The sequence below is a fragment of the Penaeus monodon genome, chromosome 3 (genome assembly GCF_015228065.2).
Source record: "Penaeus monodon isolate SGIC_2016 chromosome 3, NSTDA_Pmon_1, whole genome shotgun sequence".
Classification (NCBI taxonomy): domain Eukaryota; kingdom Metazoa; phylum Arthropoda; class Malacostraca; order Decapoda; family Penaeidae; genus Penaeus; species Penaeus monodon.
In genome coordinates, this window is record NC_051388.1 from 3,813,264 (window position 1) to 3,834,918 (window position 21,655).

At 46.2% G+C, this 21,655-nt stretch overlaps 1 protein-coding gene across 7 annotated transcripts in view; it reads left to right on the forward strand.

Moving 5' to 3' along the window:
- Positions 1-15,495, forward strand: part of LOC119590730 (myb-related protein B-like) — a 68,923-nt gene extending 53,428 nt beyond the window's left edge. For 4 of the 7 annotated variants that reach the window (XM_037939432.1, XM_037939459.1, XM_037939424.1 and 1 more), the window contains exons 4-16: positions 9,801-10,033; positions 10,157-10,341; positions 10,509-10,738; positions 10,859-11,158; positions 11,411-11,619; positions 11,825-11,939; positions 12,072-12,413; positions 12,614-12,958; positions 13,106-13,219; positions 13,332-13,511; positions 13,651-13,776; positions 14,280-14,357; positions 15,264-15,495. In XM_037939432.1, coding sequence (XP_037795360.1) covers positions 9,801-10,033; positions 10,157-10,341; positions 10,509-10,738; positions 10,859-11,158; positions 11,411-11,619; positions 11,825-11,939; positions 12,072-12,413; positions 12,614-12,958; positions 13,106-13,219; positions 13,332-13,511; positions 13,651-13,776; positions 14,280-14,357; positions 15,264-15,386 — 2,580 coding nt within the window. In that variant the 3' untranslated portion in view covers positions 15,387-15,495. The remainder of the gene's footprint in view (positions 1-9,800; positions 10,034-10,156; positions 10,342-10,508; positions 10,739-10,858; positions 11,159-11,410; positions 11,620-11,824; positions 11,940-12,071; positions 12,414-12,613; positions 12,959-13,105; positions 13,220-13,331; positions 13,512-13,650; positions 13,777-14,279; positions 14,358-15,263) is intronic. The other 3 variants (XM_037939452.1, XM_037939467.1, XM_037939474.1) reach the window with 3 other exon arrangements.
- Positions 15,496-21,655: the final 6,160 nt, after the last annotated feature.

Consider the following 21,655-nt stretch of genomic DNA (forward strand, 5'->3'; position numbering starts at 1 on the left):
CTCCTCCCTCTCTCTCTCTCTCTCTCTCTCTCTCTCTCTCTCTCTCTCTCTCTCTCTCTCTCTCTCTCTCTCTCTCTCTCTCCCCCTCCCTCCCTCCCTCCCTCCCTCCCTCCCTCCCTCCCTCCCTCTCCTTCCCCTTCCCCCCCCTTCCCTCCCCCTGCCCTCCCTCTCCAGCTTTTCTTTTCGATGATTCATCTGCATATTCCCAAGGTCAGCGCGGTACTGTCGGCCTAATGGTGATAGCAGGAGAGCAGCCGACTTTCTCTCCGTCGTATTTGTGATTTTTTGGGATCATCATGATTAATTGATTCTGACGAGAGGTGGCCGCCTCCCTTTTCGATTTTATCTTTAGTCTCTCTCTCTCTCTTTCTTTCTTTCTTTCTTTCTTTCTTTCTGTCACTCTCTGTCTCTGTTTCTCTCTCTCTCTCTCTCTCTGTTTCTCTCTCTCTCTCTGTTTCTCTCTCTCTCTCTCTCTCTCTCTCTCTCTCTCTCTCTCTCTCTCTCTCTCTCTCTCTCTCTCTCTCTCTCTCTCCCTCTCTCCCTCTCTCCCTCTCCCTCTCCCTCTCTCTCTTTACGTTTTTGTCATTCCAACATCAGCTAAAATTACTACAATTTCTACACAACAAACCGTGTACACGCGTGCCTGTATTGTGTATGTGTGTGTGATTTGCACCGAGGTGCTTTCAAGGTCAGATTGATTCCAGGCGCTTTTATCGGCGTGAGTGTGTGCATCCGGCGACTGACTATTGTCTAGTTAGGAGGTATTCACTCTTTCTCTCTTCCCTCTTTTCTCTTTCCTATCTCTCTCTCTCTCCACTCTCTCTCCCCTTTCCCTGTATTTCTCCCCTCCCCCTTTCTCCCAAAGCCTTTCCCCTCTCTCTTTCCCGCCTTCCTTAACCCTTTCCCACACACCTTTTCCCACGCCCCGAGCTACTGAACATACCAGTATGACCTCTTGGTGTCGCGCCCTCGCCTTCCCCTTCTTCCCCGCTCGGTGAAAGGGGTGCTGTAACGTGACCTATGATGACCCAGGCCTGTCGGCGGGCTCTTGTCACCACCGCGTCGCATCTGTCTCTCGTAACGGAAGGGGTTGACGTCTTGTGTCACGGAAGGGCGCGTCTTGAAGAAGCTTTTAGTCTGTTAATATTTTATGTGGATTAATGTTTTATGATTTTTAATGTATTATGATTATTCACTTACGAAGAATTCTTTTGTTCTTCGTTTTCTTCTTTTTTCTTCATCCTTATATATTGTCGATCTATTAATGTTCTTAGCGTTAATCCGGAAAATTGAGGTTGATTCTACAGTTGTCTTTCTTTCCCCGAGCTGTGTTTCTTATGGTTACACTTTTTGTGTATAAATCTTCCCCTAGATATAGGGGCTGAGGGAACGTTACATAATCGGTGGCGGAGTCACAAGCAAACGAGTCATCGCTGTTTCAAGGTGACCCCTCGCCTGACCCCACGCCCCCCCTCTCCCTCTCCCTTCGCCGGCCTGATCCGAGTCTTGTACTTAGTTGGAGGAGAAGGCAGCTGATGGCCAGCATTTGATAGGCCTATGCATGATGTTTGTTTCTGTGGGCCTATTTGTATTACGTGTGTGATTAGTCATAGTGGTTTTGTCCGTGTGTGCGTGTGCGTGTGTGCGCGCGCGCGCGCGCATGTTTTTGCGTGTGTCTGCGCGTGCATGGCAGCAGCGGCGAGGCACCTCCAGCCGCCACGACCACCGGCAGCTCAAGCCGAGCATGACGAGCCCGCGCTCATGTCACAACACTTCATTGTTATTGTCCTTTTTCTTTGTTTTGTTGGCGCGCACGTTGGGTTCAGCATGGGAGCGATCAGAGGGAGACAGAGGAGGGCTTGGAATGGGAAAGGAGATGAGAGGAAGAGAGAGGGAAGAGTAAATGGGAAGAGGAGGCGGTGGTAAGAAGATCATGCAGCGAATCTTGACATTCCTGGCGTGCTCAAGGTCGCAGCGCTGGCTAGAGGCCCGTGCCAGGGATTCTCTCTCTCTCTCTCTCTCTCTCTCTCTCTCTCTCTCTCTCTCTCTCTCTCTCTCTCTCTCTCTCTCTCTCTCTCTCTCTCTCTCTCTCATTCTCAATATATCTATCTCCCTCTCTCCCTATTCCCCTATCTCTCACCCTCTCTCCTCTTCTCCCACCCTCCCTTTCCCTTCTTTTCCTCCTACCCTTTCCTATCTCCCTCCTTTCGCCTCGCCTTGTCCCTTCCTCAGGTTCCGTCCAGGGAGGAGGGCGGAGGAGGGAGAGGAAGCACCAGCCAGCCGTTCCTGCCGCGTCCGTCTTCCGCCTTCCTCCTCCTCCTCCTCCTCTTCTTTTCTTGGCGTGCCCTTTTTTGTGTGTTCTCGCCGACCATGGTGTTGGGATTGCCTTATCTCCGGTTGTAATTGTCGCGTTTCGCTCCCCCGCGGAAAGATTGCTCTGCTTTCCCTATCTCTTAAATCTCCCTCTTATCTCTCTCACCTTCATCCTCGCCCTTCGTTTCTTCGCCTCCTGTACATTTCCCTTTTTTTACACCCTTCCCTCCCCCCTCCCCTCCCTTCCCCTTCCCTCCCCTCCCCTCCCCTCCCCTCCCCACCTGCTGTGGTGAATCATCGCCCTCCCCATCTCGGGCGGGCCTCACGCGGGGCCGCACCCTCTTTGGGGCTCCCACAGGGGGGCACGAGAGGCACGGGCGGACCTAGGGGATTGTCGTCGGTGTTTCAAGGGAGTTTTAGCGGTGATTTTGAAATACGCAAATTAACGTGTCGAGTTGTTTCTAGGTCGTGTTAAGTTGGCGTGGGTAGATCTGGTTCGGTTTGGCGGGTTTAAGTTGTGCTGATTCGGGAGGATTGCAGGGGGCTTCTCTCCAAGAGTTTCGCGTTCTGATTTTCCAGCTGACGGAGCTAGGAGGATGGAGTTCCCTCGTCCTCCCGTGCCTCCGTCGGTGTCATTGCCTCGGGTTTCGAGAGCTGCGCAATTTCCCCGGCGATCGTTAGAGCGAAAGGTCACGCCGGAGGATTGCGACACCACGATATTGTTCCGTGACAGCGCGGATATTCGGTCGCCGCGGAGGAGATTTCGCGGTGGTCTGGCTTCTCTCTCTCCCTCGCTCGCTCGCTCGTTGTGTGGAAATTCGGCAGGTTTGCGGTGTGGCGGTGCATGTGTTGGCGGCGTGTGGTTGGCCTTCGAGAAACCCTTCAGAGGTGTCACCTTGCCACGTGCGTGTCAGAGCCACCGGTGTGTTCAAACTCGAGCGCCTTTCCCACGCTGCCGGAGCCTCGCCGCTGATTGGTCGATGCCACGAAAGGTGCCTGCGACTGTTTTTCTCTGGATAAACAAACCCATCCGGCTCTTATTTCTCCGCCACAGGGCCACCTCTCGCTGTGATTTTGAAGGGCGTGATGGAGCAAGCCCTGACGGAGAGGGGGACAAAGAGATAGCGATTCCGACGAGGCCGGATGCCCACATATCGACCCGGTGTTCGCGGCGGCGCTGAGTCAGGGAACTGCTACGGAATCGTGACGTCAGCCCGATTTTCCCACGCGGAAAATTTGGCGGGAACGCGTCTAACCCGACACTATTTCTTCTTTCCTCGTCTGGACGGCAACGCGGAGGCGCCGCTTCAACTTACCCTTATTCCCTTCACTCGGGCCCTTGCGTAAACACCCCTGGACGCAGCTTCATTGCATCACAAAACTCCAAACACAGCGCCGATGGCCACGAGTTGCTCTCACTTGGTTTGTGTGTGTGTGTATGTGTGTGTTTGTGTGCGCATTTCCGTGCGTTTGTGTTTGCTTGTTTGTCTGTGTGTAGGTCCAGTTGGAGGCCTTGTTGCCGCCCCGACTTCGCCTCGTTCCAAGACGCCTCGAGAACCGTGCCCCGCGCCCCCTACCTCTCCCGTCATGACTAAGTATAGCCCCTTGCGCCGCTATTACGTCATGGCCACCTGGGGGAACCTCCGTCAACCGGGGGAGGCGCAGTGTATATATTAATCCCTTCTCTCTCTCTCTCTCTCTCTCTCTCTCTCTCTCTCTCTCTCTCTCTCTCTCTCTCACTCTCCCTCTCCCTCTCCCTCTCCCTCTTCCTTCCCTTCTTCCCTTCCTCTCTCGCCAGTCCTTCCCTTCCAGCCAGCCAGGGAGATAAAAGTAATCTCCTCATGAGGCAAGGGAGTGATTTCGTTATCTGTATGTTTATCTTGAGGAGGTGTTTTAAACCTCGCTTGGACGCTGGCTCGGCTGTAATGGAGGGCCATCGCAAGGCAGACGATAAGGCGGGATTTCGAATCGAGTTTGTTATTCGATTATGAAGTTATGAAGGATTTAGATTGGTTGAGGATCCCGCATGAAGGTGGCGTTGATTAAACTGCTTCGTGATGGCATCATGTGATGCTTCTCTCTCTCTCTCTCTCTCTCTCTCTCTCTCTCTCTCTCTCTCTCTCTCTCTCTCTCTCTCTCTCTCTCTCTCTCTCTCTCTCTCTCTCTCTCTCTCCCCTCTTTCCCCTCCTGTGCTTGTAAGGCACATATCGTGTTACTAATCATATATACATTCTCTCTCTCCCTCCCCCCTCTCCCTCCCTCTCTCCCTATCCTCGCCTCCTTATCCTGTTCTTATCCCACCAGGAGTCACCTTTCCCCCGCCCTTACCCCCACCTCCACCCCACACCTCACAGTATCCACATTCCTCTCTTGAATGATGACTTGACACCACGGCACCTCACCTCCCTGCAGCTCCCATGCATATAAATACACCCTTGTCATGGAAAATGTCATAGCAACGCACCGCCATTTTCGTATATGCCAGAGTGTCATGCGACGCGCGAGGGGAGAGGGTGGAGAGGATGAGGGGAGGATAGGGTTGTGAGGGATAAGGGGACGAGAGGTTGTCATTACGAGTCATTATTCGGAGGGGGGGAGGTAAGGAAGGCGCTGGCATGTATGGGCGTGTCGCGGTCGGGGGTTCCGATAGGGGGGTTTCTGGGGCCGAGGCGGGTTTGAGTTTCTTTTGCTTCTAGCTTTCTTTCTTCCTTTCTTTCCATCTTTCTTTCTCTCTCCTCCTCTTTTTATATATATAACCCCCCCCCCCTCTCTCTCTCTCTCTCTCTCTCTCTCTCTCTCTCTCTCTCTCTCTCTCTCTCTCTCTCTCTCTCTCTCTCTCTCTCTCTCTCTCTCTCTCCCCCCCCCCCTCCCTCCCTCCCTCTCCTTCCCCTTCCCCTTCCCGTCTCTTTTTCATGTATGTGTCTGCCTATGTCCAAGAGATATACTTGTGGTTGTGTGTAGATTCACTTGACCGTGGTTTGGCGCTGCGCGGTTGCGGCATTTTACAACCCCATTGGCCATTGCTGCCTCGGCCTTCCGTCCTCCTGCGGTTGTGGATATCAGAAGTCGCATCAGAGCCACAGGACCTCTGGGTATCGACTGCGGCTGAGTGTGTGACAGGTGACAGCATCGACAGACTGTTTACCCCTGTTTACTGGGAGGCTCCTGTCAGCTCCCACGGCCCCTGGTACCCGTATAGCTTTCTCTCTCTCTCTCTCTCTCTCTCTCTCTCTCTCTCTCTCTTTCTCTCTCTCTCTCTCTCTCTCTCTCTCTCTCTCTCTCTCTCTCTCTCTCTCTCTCTCTCTCTCTCTCTCTCTCTCTCTCTCTCTCTCTCCTTTCTCCCCTCCCTCCCTCCCCCTTATCCTCCTCTTCCACCCAACTTCTTCCTCTCCTTTCCCCTCCCTCCCTCCCTCCCTCCCCAGCCCCTCCTCTCTCTCTCTCTCTTTCTCTCCCGTTACTTTCTTTCATGTCTGAATATTGTTTCTGGCGTTTTGGCAAGTACTTTGACGTGGGCCTTTTGACCTACCCGGGGGAGAGAAAGGACGGCCGGCTCCATGACTGCTGCGAAAGGGACCGAGGCTTGTTCCATACAATGGGCGTGTAGGCGCAGGGCGGGTGGGCGGGCGGGCGGGCGGAGGGAGGCAGATCCACTGGCGCAAATTCTTTCTTGTCTTGTGCTTTGGGGAAGGAATTCCAGCCATGGACCATTGTTCATTTTTGGCAGCCCCTTGACTCGTCTATACGTCCGTTAGTGGGAAATATTGTTTAAAAATTTAAATTGCCCGTGTAATTTGCTTTTAAATTACGCGCACCGGCTTTCACTTGTTTTCCTTCGCGCCTGCGGTTTCTCGCGCCAATTTGGAGACCGTGACGACCCCATGGCGCATTTCCGAATTTGCAGGCCTCTTGAGAGCCTTGATTATAGGCCTACCCACCTTGGACTAAATAATGACAAATATGATGGGTTTTCTTTCGTAAGCGGCCTCGGCGGGTCGGGCGGTTATAGGGCAAAGAGGTGTGTGTGTGTGTGTGTGTGTGTGTGTGTTTGAGGGTATTTTTAGCTTTTTTTTTTAGAATTTCGAAATTGGAATAAGAACGTCCGTCAGTCACGTGGTTGTATCTCAAGGAATGACAGTTTCTTCAACCCCCCTTGACCCCAAAAAAAGGCCTTTATCCTAACAAAAAGAGAAAAACAATACGAACGAGTGTTTGGAGAAATGGTGGTCGAAGCAAAGCGGAACATTTCAACAAACAAACAACTGAGGCAAACACACACACCCGCCCTCATACTCCCGAGATTCCCGCCAAATTCGATTCATTGTCGACGGGTGTGCGCAGTTTGCTGTTTTTTTTTTTTCTGTGTATGTGATATGTTTGGTTTGCTCTGAATGAGGAATAAAGAGAGAGAGAGAGATGGTAGTGTTGGAAAGCGAGAGAAGGAAGAATGAGAGAGAGAGAGAGAGAGAGAGAGAGAGAGAAGGGGGGGGGGAATCGCCCACTCTAATATTAGTTCGGTTCACCGTGTTCGAGGGAATTCCATCAGGTGGCTGTAGTATTTCACGGTTAATTGGGTATGGAGGCCAAATTCAATTATATTCGACCTATTTAGGTGGTCTGTGTGTGTGTGTGTGTGTGTATCTGTATCTGTATCTGTATCTGTATGTACGTATATATACATAGTTGTGTCTGTATGATTAGCGTTTTACCATAGTCTAATGCTGATTCCTGACATCGTAGGCCTCAATGCAGTTCTCGGGACCTCAACTGAAAAACCCGTGGTATGTTGCCCCCGGTTAGCCAGGCCTTCTAAGGGACGCTTTGAGCTATTGTTCTCGAAGAATGAAGGGCTAATGACGTTTTTCTCTGGCAATTTCCCTAATTTCCCTCCCTCCCTGAAATTTCGTAGGCCAGCGAAGGGAAGGGATGGGGGAGGGGGAGGTGGGGGGGATAATAACCGGTTACGTAATCCTTTTTTTTTTTTCCTTATTTTTTTCAAGACGAGTTGTAATGGGTGAAGGCGCGTGACGTCATGGAAGAAAACCTCCTTTGGATCAGTAGGAAATCGCGTCGACCGATCGTTTCTCGGCGAGGGGATAAGGGGGCGGGCCGGGCGAGGGCACCGGGGAGACGAGATGCACTTCGTCGTGTTTAGGAGGGAAGGAGGTGACGAGAGGACGAGGGAGCGAGTTTATGTGGGAGGGAAGGAGGAAGGGGGGGAGTAGGGATGCAAATGTAGGGAGGGAACGAGAGAGGGAGTAAATGGTGGAGAGCGAGGGAGAAAGGGAGTATATAAATGATGGAGAGAACAAGGGAGGGAGGGAGAGAGTAAAGGATGGAGAGAACTAGGGAAAGAGGGAGTAAAGGATGGAGAGAACGAGGGAGGGAGGGAGTAGGTGATGGAGGGAATGAATGAGGAAGGGAATGGGGGAGTGGCGTGGGTGTTTTGCCTTAAAAGTTGGGCGACCGGCCCGCGAGCTGATGAGGTAACCTTGACGCCGTGGGTTTAACTTGTTCCTTGGTGCTGGAGGTTGAATAAGATGTCTGGAATTCTTTCGAGATAAAGAGAATTTCGTGCGCCCGATCTCTCTCTTTCTTTCTCTTTTTGTCACTTCCTCTCTCTTATTTCTCCCCCCCCCACCTCTCTCTCTCTCTCTCTCTCTCTCTCTCTCTCTCTCTCTCTCTCTCTCTCTCTCTCTCTCTCTCTCTCTCTCTCTCTCTCTCTCTCTCTCTCTCTCTTCCCCCTCTCCCTCTATCTTTGTCTGCGTCTGCGTATGTACGAGTGTAAATGTACATGGGTGTATGGATGTGCGTGCACATGTCCTTTGAAAGTGTGAGCGGGTGACCATCCAGAGCCCAGGTGTGCAGAGCGTGTATATCATGTCTAGTTTACCTGTCATTAGCCCGGCTTACTGGCCAAGCAGAGGAGGCACGGGGAGGGGTCTGCCTCCCCCCTGCCTGCCTTTAGATAGTTTCCAGCCCCGCGGGAGGCTCACGTGATGAGTTTCCCCCGGGGGACCACGACATGGCGAGGGCAGTGTATCATGGGAATTTGTTGCTCGTTACGATTTAAAACCTTCAGATTTGGGGGGAGGAGGGAGTTATATCTTTGTTTTTCCTTTTTTTAGTGCTTGCGATAAGGTGTGGGTGTCGGGGCCAGATGCCTGTAGGCGGATTTTCATGGCTTCCACGATGGCGGCCCCGATAGCCTCGATAGCCTTGGGAGCAGCGCCGCCGCAAGGCCACCGCGGGATAATGGAAGCACGAGTGTTTGGCGACCTTGGAGGCTGAACGAATCTCGTGGCCATAGGCGTGCTGTGAACCATCAGGCCTGGCCCGTGACAGTGCCCTCGTGATGGTGTTGGCGGGGGGGAGGGGGGGTGGTTCAAGGAGAACCGGCCGGCGGGCCCGCGTGGCGACAGGAAGCGAGGGGAAGGTTCCATGGTGCAGTGCCGGGAAACTTGGCTTTTACAGTTAGTTTTTATTTTTATTTTTATTCGCGAGTCGATTAGTCAGCGAAGAAGCCATGTGGGCTGACACTCAAAGCTGCCTCTTTGGCGGGAATGGTTTTTGCTGGAGCTCCTGGGCGCGTCGCTGAGAAAGACACGCGGCTGGTACCTACTTTGTTTCTCCCTCGGAGTCGTTAGAGATCCGTGTCTTGGCGGCGATTACGTCTGTTCCTCGAGGCTGATCGAAGGCGTGTGTGTGGGCAGATAATAATGGTATGCCGCGTGTGGGCAGCGAAGAAGGGGTAGAAGGGAGAGGGCGTGCCAGGTGCCTTCGGCCGCGTGGGAAGCACGTAGGTAGGGGCGGCCAACGATTCTACGGTCTGTCGCAGCCCACACGGCCTTCCGAAAGCGCGCCAGAACTCTGCCTCCGCCGTTGTCTGGTCTCCTCCAGTGCGGCCCGGACAAAGGCCCGTTGCAAGGAACGCTCCTCCTCTGGACGTGCCTTTCCGTCCCTCCCTCCTGGTTTGGGCGCGAAGGGGACGAGGGCCGTTGGCGGGGCGGCGGACGGGCGCGGGCGAGGTGCTGCGGAGCCATTCGATTATTCATGAGGCTCAGAAAACCCTTATGATGTCTCGTAATCGTGGGACCTTTATGGATTGTTTAATTATGCAGATTGCTAGACACTCCCTGCGCACGCCCTGGCTTCCCCAACTGCTATCGGGGGGCCACGCGGAGGGTGGCACTCGGGAGCTTCGTTTGCGCGGCTCAACGTATTAAATGATTTATTTCTTTGACTGAGGAGGCAACTCTCCAAGCGGGAATTTGGAGTAAGAACTCCGTAATTGTTTCATTATTGACAGTTCGTTTTAAGAATCCTCTGTTCCTGTTAATGGCTGCCATGGCAATTGCCCTTCCATATATACTAATAGGAAAGCAGATGGACATTAAAGGCGAATTGATTAAGACTTAATCTTTAGTTGCCTATATACATGTCGTTCTCATTGACGTTTTGCTAATTACGAACACTTCTTTGCCTTACAGGAGGATGAGAAGGTCATCGAGCTGGTGAAGAAGTACGGTCCCAAAAGATGGACCCTGATCGCCAAGCACCTGAAGGGGCGCATCGGGAAGCAGTGCCGGGAGCGATGGCATAACCACCTGAACCCGGCCATCAAGAAGAGTGCCTGGACCGACGAGGAGGATAACATCATCTACGAGGCACACAAGCAGTGGGGCAATCAATGGGCCAAGATTGCAAAGCTGTTGCCCGGAAGGTGAGGACTGCTTTTCCGAAATGCAGGACTTTTCTTGTCAGGTTTAGTTTTGCTCCAAATTGTGTTTAGTTTATGCTTAGTAGCTACTTGAAAAAAAGACTAACCTCTTGAATTACACTCTAGGACTGACAACGCAATCAAGAACCACTGGAACTCCACTATGCGAAGGAAGTATGAAGCGGAGATGACCGCCGCTGGTCGAAAGAAGCAACGTGGAGGACGGCCTTCCTCTGCCCAGACTCCTCCTGTAATGGCTTCCCCTGTTCCTCATCCTCAACATTACACACATGAATATCACCACAGACCAGGTTAGTTGATCATTGTACACAATTTATTATTTAATGAAAATGTGTATTTTGAGACTCTTATTATGATTTATGTACTGTACAAAATCTAAGGACTATCATATAGTTTATATTTTTTTAGTTATATCTCATGTCTGATCTATAATACCTTTATTCTGTTTGTTCCACAGATATGATGGGACCACCCATGAGTCATGCCCCACCACATATGACACAACAGACGCCACCTCCTCCTCCTCCCCAGTCCCACATCTACACTCCCAATGGTGGCTATACCCCAACACCGCCCCATCCACACCAAGAATTCCATCCCCATAGCCACTTTGACATGCCACCTGCCATGCACACGCCTGTTCCCATCAACAACACATCCCCATATGGCCAGGAGGCATATTCACAAGTAGGTGTCACTTTTTTATTGTAAAATTGTGTATTTGGAAGGAATGAAATTGGGTGAATTGGTCACAACCATTATAATTAATCACATCCACTAACAGATTATTTTCTTCTTTCCAAACAGAGCTACTGGGAGCAGAACAGCCCCTACAGCACAAACTACAACATCCCTCCTCAGCAGCAATCATCTGTCCACCAGTCACAGCAAAGCCATGCCCCTGGCACTATTCTGGATAGCATTGGTGTGCCTGTCTCTACCCAGGTGAGTGAACCATGCCACCTGCAACAGCCTTCACCACGGGGTACTAATGTGGGTATAGTGAGTACGCCTGTTTTGAGTGAGGAGATTGGGCCCTTACACCACCAGCTGCCACCGACCCCAGGAACTATTCTCGATTGTGAGGGGTCTCCTCTGTCTAGTGAGGTAAGGAGGAATACGAGCAGCCCTTTGATGGTTGGGTTGCCTTAACTGGAAGGTCCAAGTAATGATTCTGAGTTTATATGTATATGTTTGCATGCATAACTTTTTAAACAAGTTCCCAAAAGTGGAATCAAAGTGGAAAAAAAGTTTGACACATGATTGTATGATTGCATGGTAGTGAAAATACTGTAATGCATTTATGACTTGCTAGGACAGTAGAGCAGGTGTTAATGATGTGCCCTATTTTGTATTCAGCAGGTGACCACCTCCACCCCTACACCACCTCCGGGCATGCCTACTCCACCCCTGAGTCAGTGCAACCAGTACCCGCCACAGCTTCCCCAGCCGCCCTCTGTGTCATCATCGTCATCAGATTCAGTGAGCCCACCATTAAACCAAGGCTTCTTGCTGTCCCCGGACAAGACTAGCATCTACCATGACCTTGGCATCATCTCTCCTCTGAAGTGAGTAGTTTGACTTTATCAATGTACTGGCTTTTAATTATTATGGTGTGAATGCTATAATATATGTGTGTGTTTGTGGATCTATCTGTGTGTAAATGTGTGAGTATTTATGTATGTTGCACATGTGCTATTGAATGGCTGTGTGATTATTACTATAACATTCTCAGCATTGCTTTATTTACGAAACCCTTTTCTGTTTAAACAGGTACTTTGAGGAGTTAGGATCCCTTTCTCCTCTGAAGCCAGACCGTGGTATGGAAGTCTTCAGGGCTGAGTTGGACATGGGTGCTTTTGAATTGCTTACGTGCAGTCCTGTTAAGGTAATAATGTGTGCAGTTATAATTTGTTTTATTAATTTTCATGGAATTATATACATAAGTTTTCAGTACATTGTTTCGTATAGTATACAATAAAAAATTGATAAATCTTTAAATTTATTTCTACTGTTTCAGATAAAGCAAGAAGTTGTCCAGGAGCTCTCCACCCCAAAAGCAGTGTCAGCTTGTAGTGTTGCTACATCCTCCTCCTCCTCCTCCTCTGCTTCATCTTCATCCTCAACCTCGACATCTACTGTGAACTCGTGCCCAATATCTTCCATCACTTCCTCAGCTCCTCTCTCTACTGTGTCTGCTGTCACTACCAGCTCCACAACAACCCATAACATGAGTACCAACAGTGCGCACAATGGCTCTTTCTCCTCCCTGAACTCGTCACGCCTCTCAACTCCTCCCATTCTGAGACGGGGCAGGAGGAAGCAGCCTTCCCCTACCAAGAGGTCCCTTCTGTCTTTGATGGTATGATATCCCACTGACATTTGCTGTTGTTGGCATTGTTACTATAATGAGTGTTATTATGGTCATTGTTGTTAGTAATATGAATAATGACATTACTATTATGAAGATTATCATCATTGTTATGATTATTATTTTTTTTAATGTTATTTTTGTAGGGAATATTCACCTATATTCTAAAACTTACAAATATTCTTTTCTAGGAGCAAAATGAGTCTCTGCTCACCACTCCCCAGAAAGTGACACCTGTCAAGAGCATCCCCTTTAGTCCCTCGCAGTTCCTCAACAGTCCTAACATCTCCTTTGATGACGGCAACCTCACCTCTACCCCTGTCCTGGGAGGCATTCCAGTCTCGCAGTCCACTCCAGTCCAGCCGCCTCCTCCCTCGTCTCACCCACACCATACCTCCACACCCAGTGAGTCGAGTGGCCAACCCCGGACGCCAAAGTCTCGAAGGGTCCTCATTCAGCCTACACCCCAAACGCCAACCCCGCTTAAGAATGCCTTGCGGGAGATAGAGAAGAAGAGTGGCCCTCTGAAGCATCTGGTAAGACATTTTTTGTGTTCAAAAGATGGAGACAATGAATGTGGATATTATAATTTACTGCAGTTTGTTATTCCAATTTATTATTAATTTGTTTTTGTCCTTTTTGGAGCATAAGCACAACTGATTTTTTTTCTTTCTTATGAACAGCCTCAGACGCCAACACACCTAGAAGATATAACTGAAATTATTCGCAAAGACACTGAGAGAGACCGAAGTAAATTCGAGACTCCTTCAGTGAATAGTCAGAGTGCACGTAATCAGGTGAGCACTATTGTATATGGACATTGTAATTTGAATAGTGATATCAAATATATCTTTAAAAAACTGTAAGAACATAGTGTATATATTAACTTAAACATTTTCTTTTCTCCAGTCTGGTATCAATGACAGTGGATATGGCACAGTAAAGCGTAAAGCTCCTCCTCCAAGTGGCAAAGAAAATTCCCCAAGCAAAAAAGCTCGGAAGGCTCTCCCATATTCCTGGTCAACACCGGGGGAGATCCAGGTTCCTGGCTTTTGTGCAGAACCACTTACTCTTATGCCAGAGACACCTGTAAGTAAACAGTCCAGTATATACCTTTTTACAAGTTAAGAAATCTGATTATTGCACAATTATTTCTTAAATTCTTTCTCCTCCTTCCATAGAAATGTTTATAATGGCTCTTATTTAACTTATTTATTTATCCTTGCAGAGTAAAAGCCTGATAGGTGACTCATCAGTGCTGTTTTCACCCCCCTCAATCATCCGTGACACACTGCCTGACGAGAACCATCCTCTTGCTTCAACTTCTCTGCTTGGCAACAAATCCCCAAAGAAGGTAAATATCATTGTTTTTTCTCCCATGGTGTAGATAGTTAGCAGGTATTACGTAGAGGTAGAAGGTAGAGAGCATTAAAGTATTTTAATGTAAGTAATGGTCAGAGTGCATAGACAAAACCCTACTCTGACCTTTTGACAGTTGTAGTGAGCAGAACCATTCTCTCTTCTGTTATTTTTCAAAATGTGAAACATACTGTTCTAAATGAAAGTTGGACATATTAAAAAAAAAAAAAAAAAAAATCTACAAAGTGGTATTATTACAGATATTGAGGTAAGTTTTCCAAATAGACAACTGTACAGTCATGTAACAAAGCTCTATGTTGGGTAAAAGACAATAAGCATTAAAAAAAAAAAAAGAAGAAAAAAAAAAAAGTTACCCTTAAAGTGAAAAATTAAAGAGATATAAATAAAGACTACAGTTTTGAGCTTGGAATAAGATCTACCAAGCTCTTGATACTGCAGTTAACTTTACCATCTGACAAGACCTCTCCTCCCAACCAGGCGAGAGAAGGTGAATTTGGGTGCGTAAAGAGGATATCCTTCGGCGAAGGCCAGACCACCAAGGCCAACCTCTCGAAGGTAAACGCACACACTGGCAACATAACCCCAGGCTGCTGTTTGTTTGGTGTTAGGAGGGGATTGATAGAGAACTTTTAATGGTTTAAAAGGATAACCAGAAGCTTTTGTTGTAATGTGTGCATGATTTTGCTTTTCTTCATCAAATGCATGACACAAAGGTAGCTGACTAACCTATTATGTTGATAGGAATTTGAAATTTGCTTATTTGGAGTAAAAGATTAACCATTTTATACAATTTGTGTAGTCTGATTAATACACACATGTTACTGAGGTAAGAACTAGATATGAATTAGGTATTAATAAATATCAACAAGTAAAATTTGGTGAAAAGGGATTTTAGATTTTATTATTATTTTTTTTTAAGCGACTAGGATTGATTTCCACTAGCCATTAACCCCCCCCTTCAGTTTGGTATTGAAAATAATGGACTAATTGGGAATGAAGACCTGCTCTTGGGGTATATTCCAAACTGCTGTACTTTTGTGATTTCACCTCCCACCAGCAAATTTGAGTTAAATATATATTTTTTTTTTATATATATATATTGCAATATAGAATATACTCTCCTAATTTTTTTTTTTTTTTTTTTTTAGTTTCGTTGATCAATATGACTTTAGTTTATTAAATGTTTGCTCCTGATTCTTGCTTTCTGATACCATTCCATCCCTAAAAGTTTGCATTCCCTTTGTTTTGTGTGTGTTTTTATTTTCTTTTTTCTGGTGAGAAAATAATTTTGTAGTCCTTGGGTTGTTAATGATACCAGACTTCATTAATTGCAGAGAGACAGTTCCTTTCTTCCCCTGTTCTCTTCTTTAGGCTGCACCATAAAGCTCTCCACAATGTCAAGTCATTCCTCTTTCCCAGTAACAATAGAGTGGAATCTCAACCTTGTTTCAATCTTTGCAGTTGGATGTGAGGTGGGAGATGGTGGCGTGCGGCAAAACCGAAAACCAGCGCCGCCTGACCGAGGAGGCACGGCAGTTTGTCACCCAGAACTCCACTCTCAAGCCACGGTCACTCAACTTGTAGGGTTGCTCTTGCCTCTGGGTTACATGTGGAGGAAATTCTGAGGAGCAGTGTTGTTGCTTTTTATTGTTTGGCATGGGTGTATGGGGTTATTTTTCTTAATGTTTGTAACCAGCCATTTTATTATATATATATATATATATATATATATATATATATATATATATATATATATATATATATATATATATATATATATATAATATAAATTAATTATATATAATACATACACACATACATATATGCATATATACCTATATCTACATATAATACTTGCCTCTGAACTAGTGTAGATGTTTTGTTTATTAATTCCAATTTTGTAGTTTGAGATTGTGAAACAGTTTTACTGTTGCAAGCTTTGTTCCTTCAATGTTCATTTTGTTTATTTTGTTCCTTAATAACTATGTTATTAATCTTTTGGTATTTGCTATACAAGGAACATTATTGTATTTTTTATAACTTTTTCCTTCAATATAAACTTTAACTTAATGATACTCTCCTAAAGAAACTCCTGTGTCCCCAGGGAAGCTAAACTATGAGTGTGAATGTTAACCATAAGATGCAATTGATCTTGATTGGATTAACATGTGAGTTTGGTCTGTCATGTAGAGTGGTGTGTGGGCAGCCAGTTTTAATAGCAAGGTTAGTGTATTGAGAGGGAGGTGCAGTATTGGTTGATATCAGAAACCTTGGACCTTAAATATAAAAATTATATTACTGTTTGTACTGGGCAAAAAAAAAGGGGGTTTCAGACAATTGAGCTTCATGTTACCATTTGAGACATACTGTGTTGGATTTCAAACTAAGGTCTAAGATCTTATGAAGTTAATATCCAGTGCCTCTCTCTGTCTGTAGTTTATGCTATTATAGGAAAACCCAGTTATTATCAAACCAAAGTTTTGTTAGCACTATCAAAGAGTTTGGTAAGGACCTAGCTAGTGGGTTGGGGCATGTAATGCCAAACTTGTGCTGGCAAGTAATAGTTAGGTATATCAACTGTACATGTGCTATGATATTAAGGAAGTATTGTTTTTATTCTTGGGGAATTTACAAACTTCTTTTAAAAGGTGATAGATGCTATGTGGGGGTATTTTAATCATGTATCAATGTAATGAACAAACTATTAAGCACCTATAATCTCATTAGCTTTGTATATAGTTACAGCTTTATAGGAAGAGCTATTATAGATATTGAGATTTTTTTGAAACACTTTTTCCTTTACGCAAAGAATGCTCATTTCGGTTACAGCAGTAATGAGTGAACAAACATGTATTTACTTTGCCTGGCTTTCTAGGAAGCTGACCATTATTTCCTTTCATTATGTTTATTTGTTAAAGTCTTATAGTAATTTTATGTGAAAAGTTTTAAGCCTTATCTATTTTTTTCTCAAGCTAACTGTTAAAAATGGCTTTAATTTCCACCCCTTTGTGTATATGAACTATCTTGTGTAGACATCTGTAGCTTGTGTTAATAGGATCTTACAATGTGCACCAGTTTTGATTAAAAATAGAAAAAAAAAGGGTCATGCTGTGCTGGTAACTTTCATCTCATTTCTCTGTCTTGGATGTTCACAGAACCACTGCACTTGTACCTGTGAGTACCTGTAAGCAGTGTTGGTCTCTCTGACGGCAGAGATTTGTCACCTGCATGTGTTTTAACTGTCATTTAGTTTAAGTGTTATAGTGTATAGTGTTTATCTTTTTAAACAGTAAAGATGTAAGACTTTTTTTTTTTGTTTTGTTTTGTTTTTCTCATGTGTGTTATCTGCACTCTCACCTCTGTTTGCAGCATTTCACATTCAATACATCTGTTCCAGCACAGTTGACCCACCCATAAAGTGGTAGTGTAGAATTTACAGCTAAGGAAGGAAAGCATTGTGTATGGTTATTTGCCAAATGGGTTCTGCTTGTTTTGTGTAATGATCGAACATCCAGTTTGTATGAAGGAACAGACCAAAGTAATATATTTTTCTTTGTTTTTAATGAGATTTTTTTGGGGGGTAGTTTAGGGTAGGCTGCACAAACGTTAAGTGTGTGCTCCATTATTAGTTTCTTGGTGTGGGGGTCAGTGGGATTTTATAATTGTGCAGACATCTTTTCCTGCATCTTGAGAACCTCATGTAGATAGGTGTTATTTATCTGCATTTGCAAAATATACAACTATGGGGGTATTTGAACAGAAAGGTACTGTGATACTCCTAGCTCCCCTATCTATTTTTTGAGGCTAAAACGGGTGTATTATTGCGGCCAGAGAAGTTTTCCAATTAGAGAGGTTTGTTCAATGTCATGATGCAAGATGGTAAATATTTTACCTTTCCCCCCCACAGACACTTGTATATATTTAAAATATTAAAGTTACCACCAACCTCATGTAAAATCATCAAAATTTTCAGTAACTAAGCATTGACTAGCAACATTTTCACAAAGGCCAAAGTGAAACTAATTTCATGGCTACAAAAAAATAAAAATAAAGGAATTTTGGAAGCTTGGAACTTACATCGTTTGAAACTGGTGTCCAGTTGGAGATGTTTTTATGATTTAATGCTCCTTTAGTCATTCTACGCTTCTGGAGTCCGCAATAAACTTTCTTCTGTCCTAGTCATCCTGAACTGCAAGCATTTTTCATGGATTATTTTTCTTGTTAAATTGCCTGATTGCACTTGGGTTTATGATAAGCAAATGACAATTACTATCAATTTTTTTTTTTTTACTTGTGTTTTACCAAAACATTATATAGTGCAGAATTTCAGGCCATATCTTTCTGTTTGTTGCTAAGGGCATATAGTTGTACCAAATATTGAGCTTTTCCCAAGTTAGTGACACTAACAGTGTATTATATATTCAGTTTAGGAGTTACAGCATATATTAATTATGCATTAACTTTGTTTATGTTGGAGATTAATCTGGAACTTTACTGTAGTGTGGTCAAGGGGACTTTGTACAAACTAATAATACATTTATTATATTTCCAAAAGTTCTGTGCTTGTTATATCTATAGTAATTTCCCATGTGGCACAGATTTTAGGCAGCTCTATTTTAGGGAACCCATTGGCTGAAACTTTAATTGAATAAATATTTATTTCCATAACTTGCTGCTACAACCATTTGATCTAGATTGAAATGTGAATAAATTAAGTCACCATATTTTGTCTTTTATTTCAATACCTTACTTCTTTTTAATTGTCAAAACAAGAAATACAATTCTTTATTATATTTCAGTGTAAAAAGACTTTTTTCTTTGAGAAATACCCTTGAAAATGCAGTATCTATGAAACTAATAATATCATGCATTTTAACCCATTCCCGATGGGTGGCATGTACGCACATGCCATGGCATGGCGGGACTATCTGCCGGGGGCATGTATGTACATGCCATGAGTTATTTTTTGTTACAATCACGGCAAAATATTACTTTTCTGCCACTGAAAGTGTGATTTAGTAAAAATGAGTGTTAAAAATGACTTAAAGAAAAAAAAAAACCCAATCCCTTGCCCGTTGTTGTCGTGGGGGGGCTTAGGAGGCGGAGACTGGGACCCAATGATGGGGAACTCCCCAACCTTGGGACTCAGCCCTCGACTCAACTAATTTTGCATGGTCTTTATTTTCCTTCCCACTTTTCGTTTCTGTCCCTTCACCAAACCCTTCTACTATCCACCTCCTAAGGTGTGAGAGCCGTGCTGAAAGGATGAAAGGCTGACTTTGTGCCAGTCCTGAACGGCCTGAGGGAGCCATGGGCACGGTATTCCCCTGATTTTTCTAGCCCTTACCCCTCAAGGGGACCCTGAGGGGTGGACTGTTTTTATCCCCAACATAATCCAGGCTTACCATGGCCAGCAATGAAAACTTATCTCCACTATTAGGGGCAATGAGGCTTGCCCCTTTATCAAATAGCCCCAACGATGTAAACCCACCCGATTCCCTGACCCCAGGCTCTCCTTTGACCACGGCTCCGAACACTGCAACAACTACCCCTCATCAATGCCTACTAGTACAGTAGCCAACAACCAATCCTTAAGAAACATTTCCACTCTCCCAGCACGCTCAACTTCATCACCTCTACCCCCACAACCTCCAACATCAACCACCCCATCCTCCCTTATTAATACCTTACAGCCTTATTGCCCCCCCCCAATCCCTTGCCCGTTGTTGTCGTGGGGGGGCTTAGGAGGCGGAGACTGGGACCCAATGATGGGGAACTCCCCAACCTTGGGACTCAGCCCTCGACTCAACTAATTTGCATGGTCTTTATTTTCCTTCCCACCTTTCGTTTCTGTCCCTTCACCAAACCCTTCTACTATCCACCTCCTAAGGTGTGAGAGCCGTGCTGAAAGGATGAAAGGCTGACTTTGTGCCAGTCCTGAACGGCCTGAGGGAGCCATGGGCACGGTATTCCCCTGATTGTTATCTAGCCCTTACCCCTCAAGGGGACCCTGAGGGGTGGACTGTCTTTATCCCCAACATAATCCAGGCTTACCATGGCCAGCAATGAAAAGTTATCTCCACTATTAGGGGCAATGAGGCTTGCCCCTTTATCAAATAGCCCCAACGATGTAAACCCACCCGATTCCCTGACCCCAGGCTCTCCTTTGACCACGGCTCCGAACACTGCAACAACTACCCCCTCATCAATGCCTACTAGTACAGTAGCCAACAACCAATCCTTAAGAAACATTTCCACTCTCCCAGCACGCTCAACTTCATCACCTCTACCCCCACAACCTCCAACATAAACCACCCCATCCCCCCTTTTTTAAATCCCTTTCCCCCTTTTTGCCCACCTCCCCAAAAAACACTACCTCCCTCAACACACTCCATCGTCACGCACCCGCCCTTCGACTCCCCATCACTCAACAATTTTGAATACCCTTCACGCCACCCAAATGGGCCCCGTTTTTCGAAATCCCTCCCCCGCTCCCTACTCTGGAAAACACCCTTCTTTTCAAAAATGCTCCAAAAAAAATGGGTAAATCTCTTTCCGTAGCCGACCCACCGCCCCCGTTTGTCCAGAAACATCCAAAAACCCAAAGCTTAGCATTAAAAAAACAAACAGACTATATGGTAACCCCATCCTTGCAGAACCCCATCCAACCCTCAATCTTGCACCGAACATTTTTCAATCTCCCAGCAAATTGCCCAATCTATGACAAAGATTGGTAAATTGGGAAAGACCTATTTGCCTGTCTACAGACTATGATGCAACGTCAGTACAATGCTATCCTTTCCCCCCCAGGGTAATCGAAAGAAACCCACTAACATACCCAAAAATTTCCCTTTACGTAAAATTTTTACCTTCCCTTTAAACTCTATATAGGAGGAAAATCCCCCCCTGTTCGCCCTCCCAAACCTCCTCCACGCAGTGCCAAAATTGTGGGTTGGGACCCCAGCCAAACTTTCCCGTTCCACCCCAGATGCCCACTATGTCCCCAAACCCTGGCCATCCCCACTAACTGCCTGCACAACACGCACTGTGCCCAAATGTGGCGGCCCCATAAAGATTTTTTAAAGGGGGGGTTTCCCCCTACAATTTAGTCCGAGGTAGCAACTCCAATTCAAACTTGGACCACCTACGTGAAGCCAACAAAGCACGTCGACTGGTTTTTCTCTTACTCCTTACTCAGTAATACGCTCATTCTACAATTCTCCTAAAACCCCCCCCCCCTACATCTAAACCCCCCTCTTTCTACCCCTACCTTTCCCCGTCAAAATTTTTGCCATCCTAAATCCAACCTCCAATCTCTCTACAGATTCTTTTAAACACCACCACAACCCCAAAAACCCCTTTCCCCCCTCCTCCTCGCACTACCGACAGACGAACAAACGTTCCACCCCCTTTCCCCTACCCCCACAATCACCCCACCTTCCTTTACTCCTTTTCTTGGACACCAGTCCCCCTTCCCCCCCCACAAGAAACCTATATCCCCCAAAAATCCCAAAACCCAAATCAGAAGAAAAACCATTGAAAAATTCAAGATTACCCAATGAAAAAATGACATCAACCTCCCCAAACTTACAATTCCTGCTCCCCTTTCCCCCTCCAAGTAACTGCGATATCCTCCTCCTTAAAGATACCCCCTACACCCTACCTCCTACCCCCCTCCCAACACACCCTCCCCCCCCACCCCAACCCCCCCCACATTATCCCCCCCCCCCCATCCTCTCTATCCCTTCCACTTCCCCCCTGGGTACACACTGAAACCCTTAGCACAAGTACCCCTCCCCATCTCCTAATACCCCTCCTATTTGAACACCAACTCCCCCCACCCCTCCCATCTA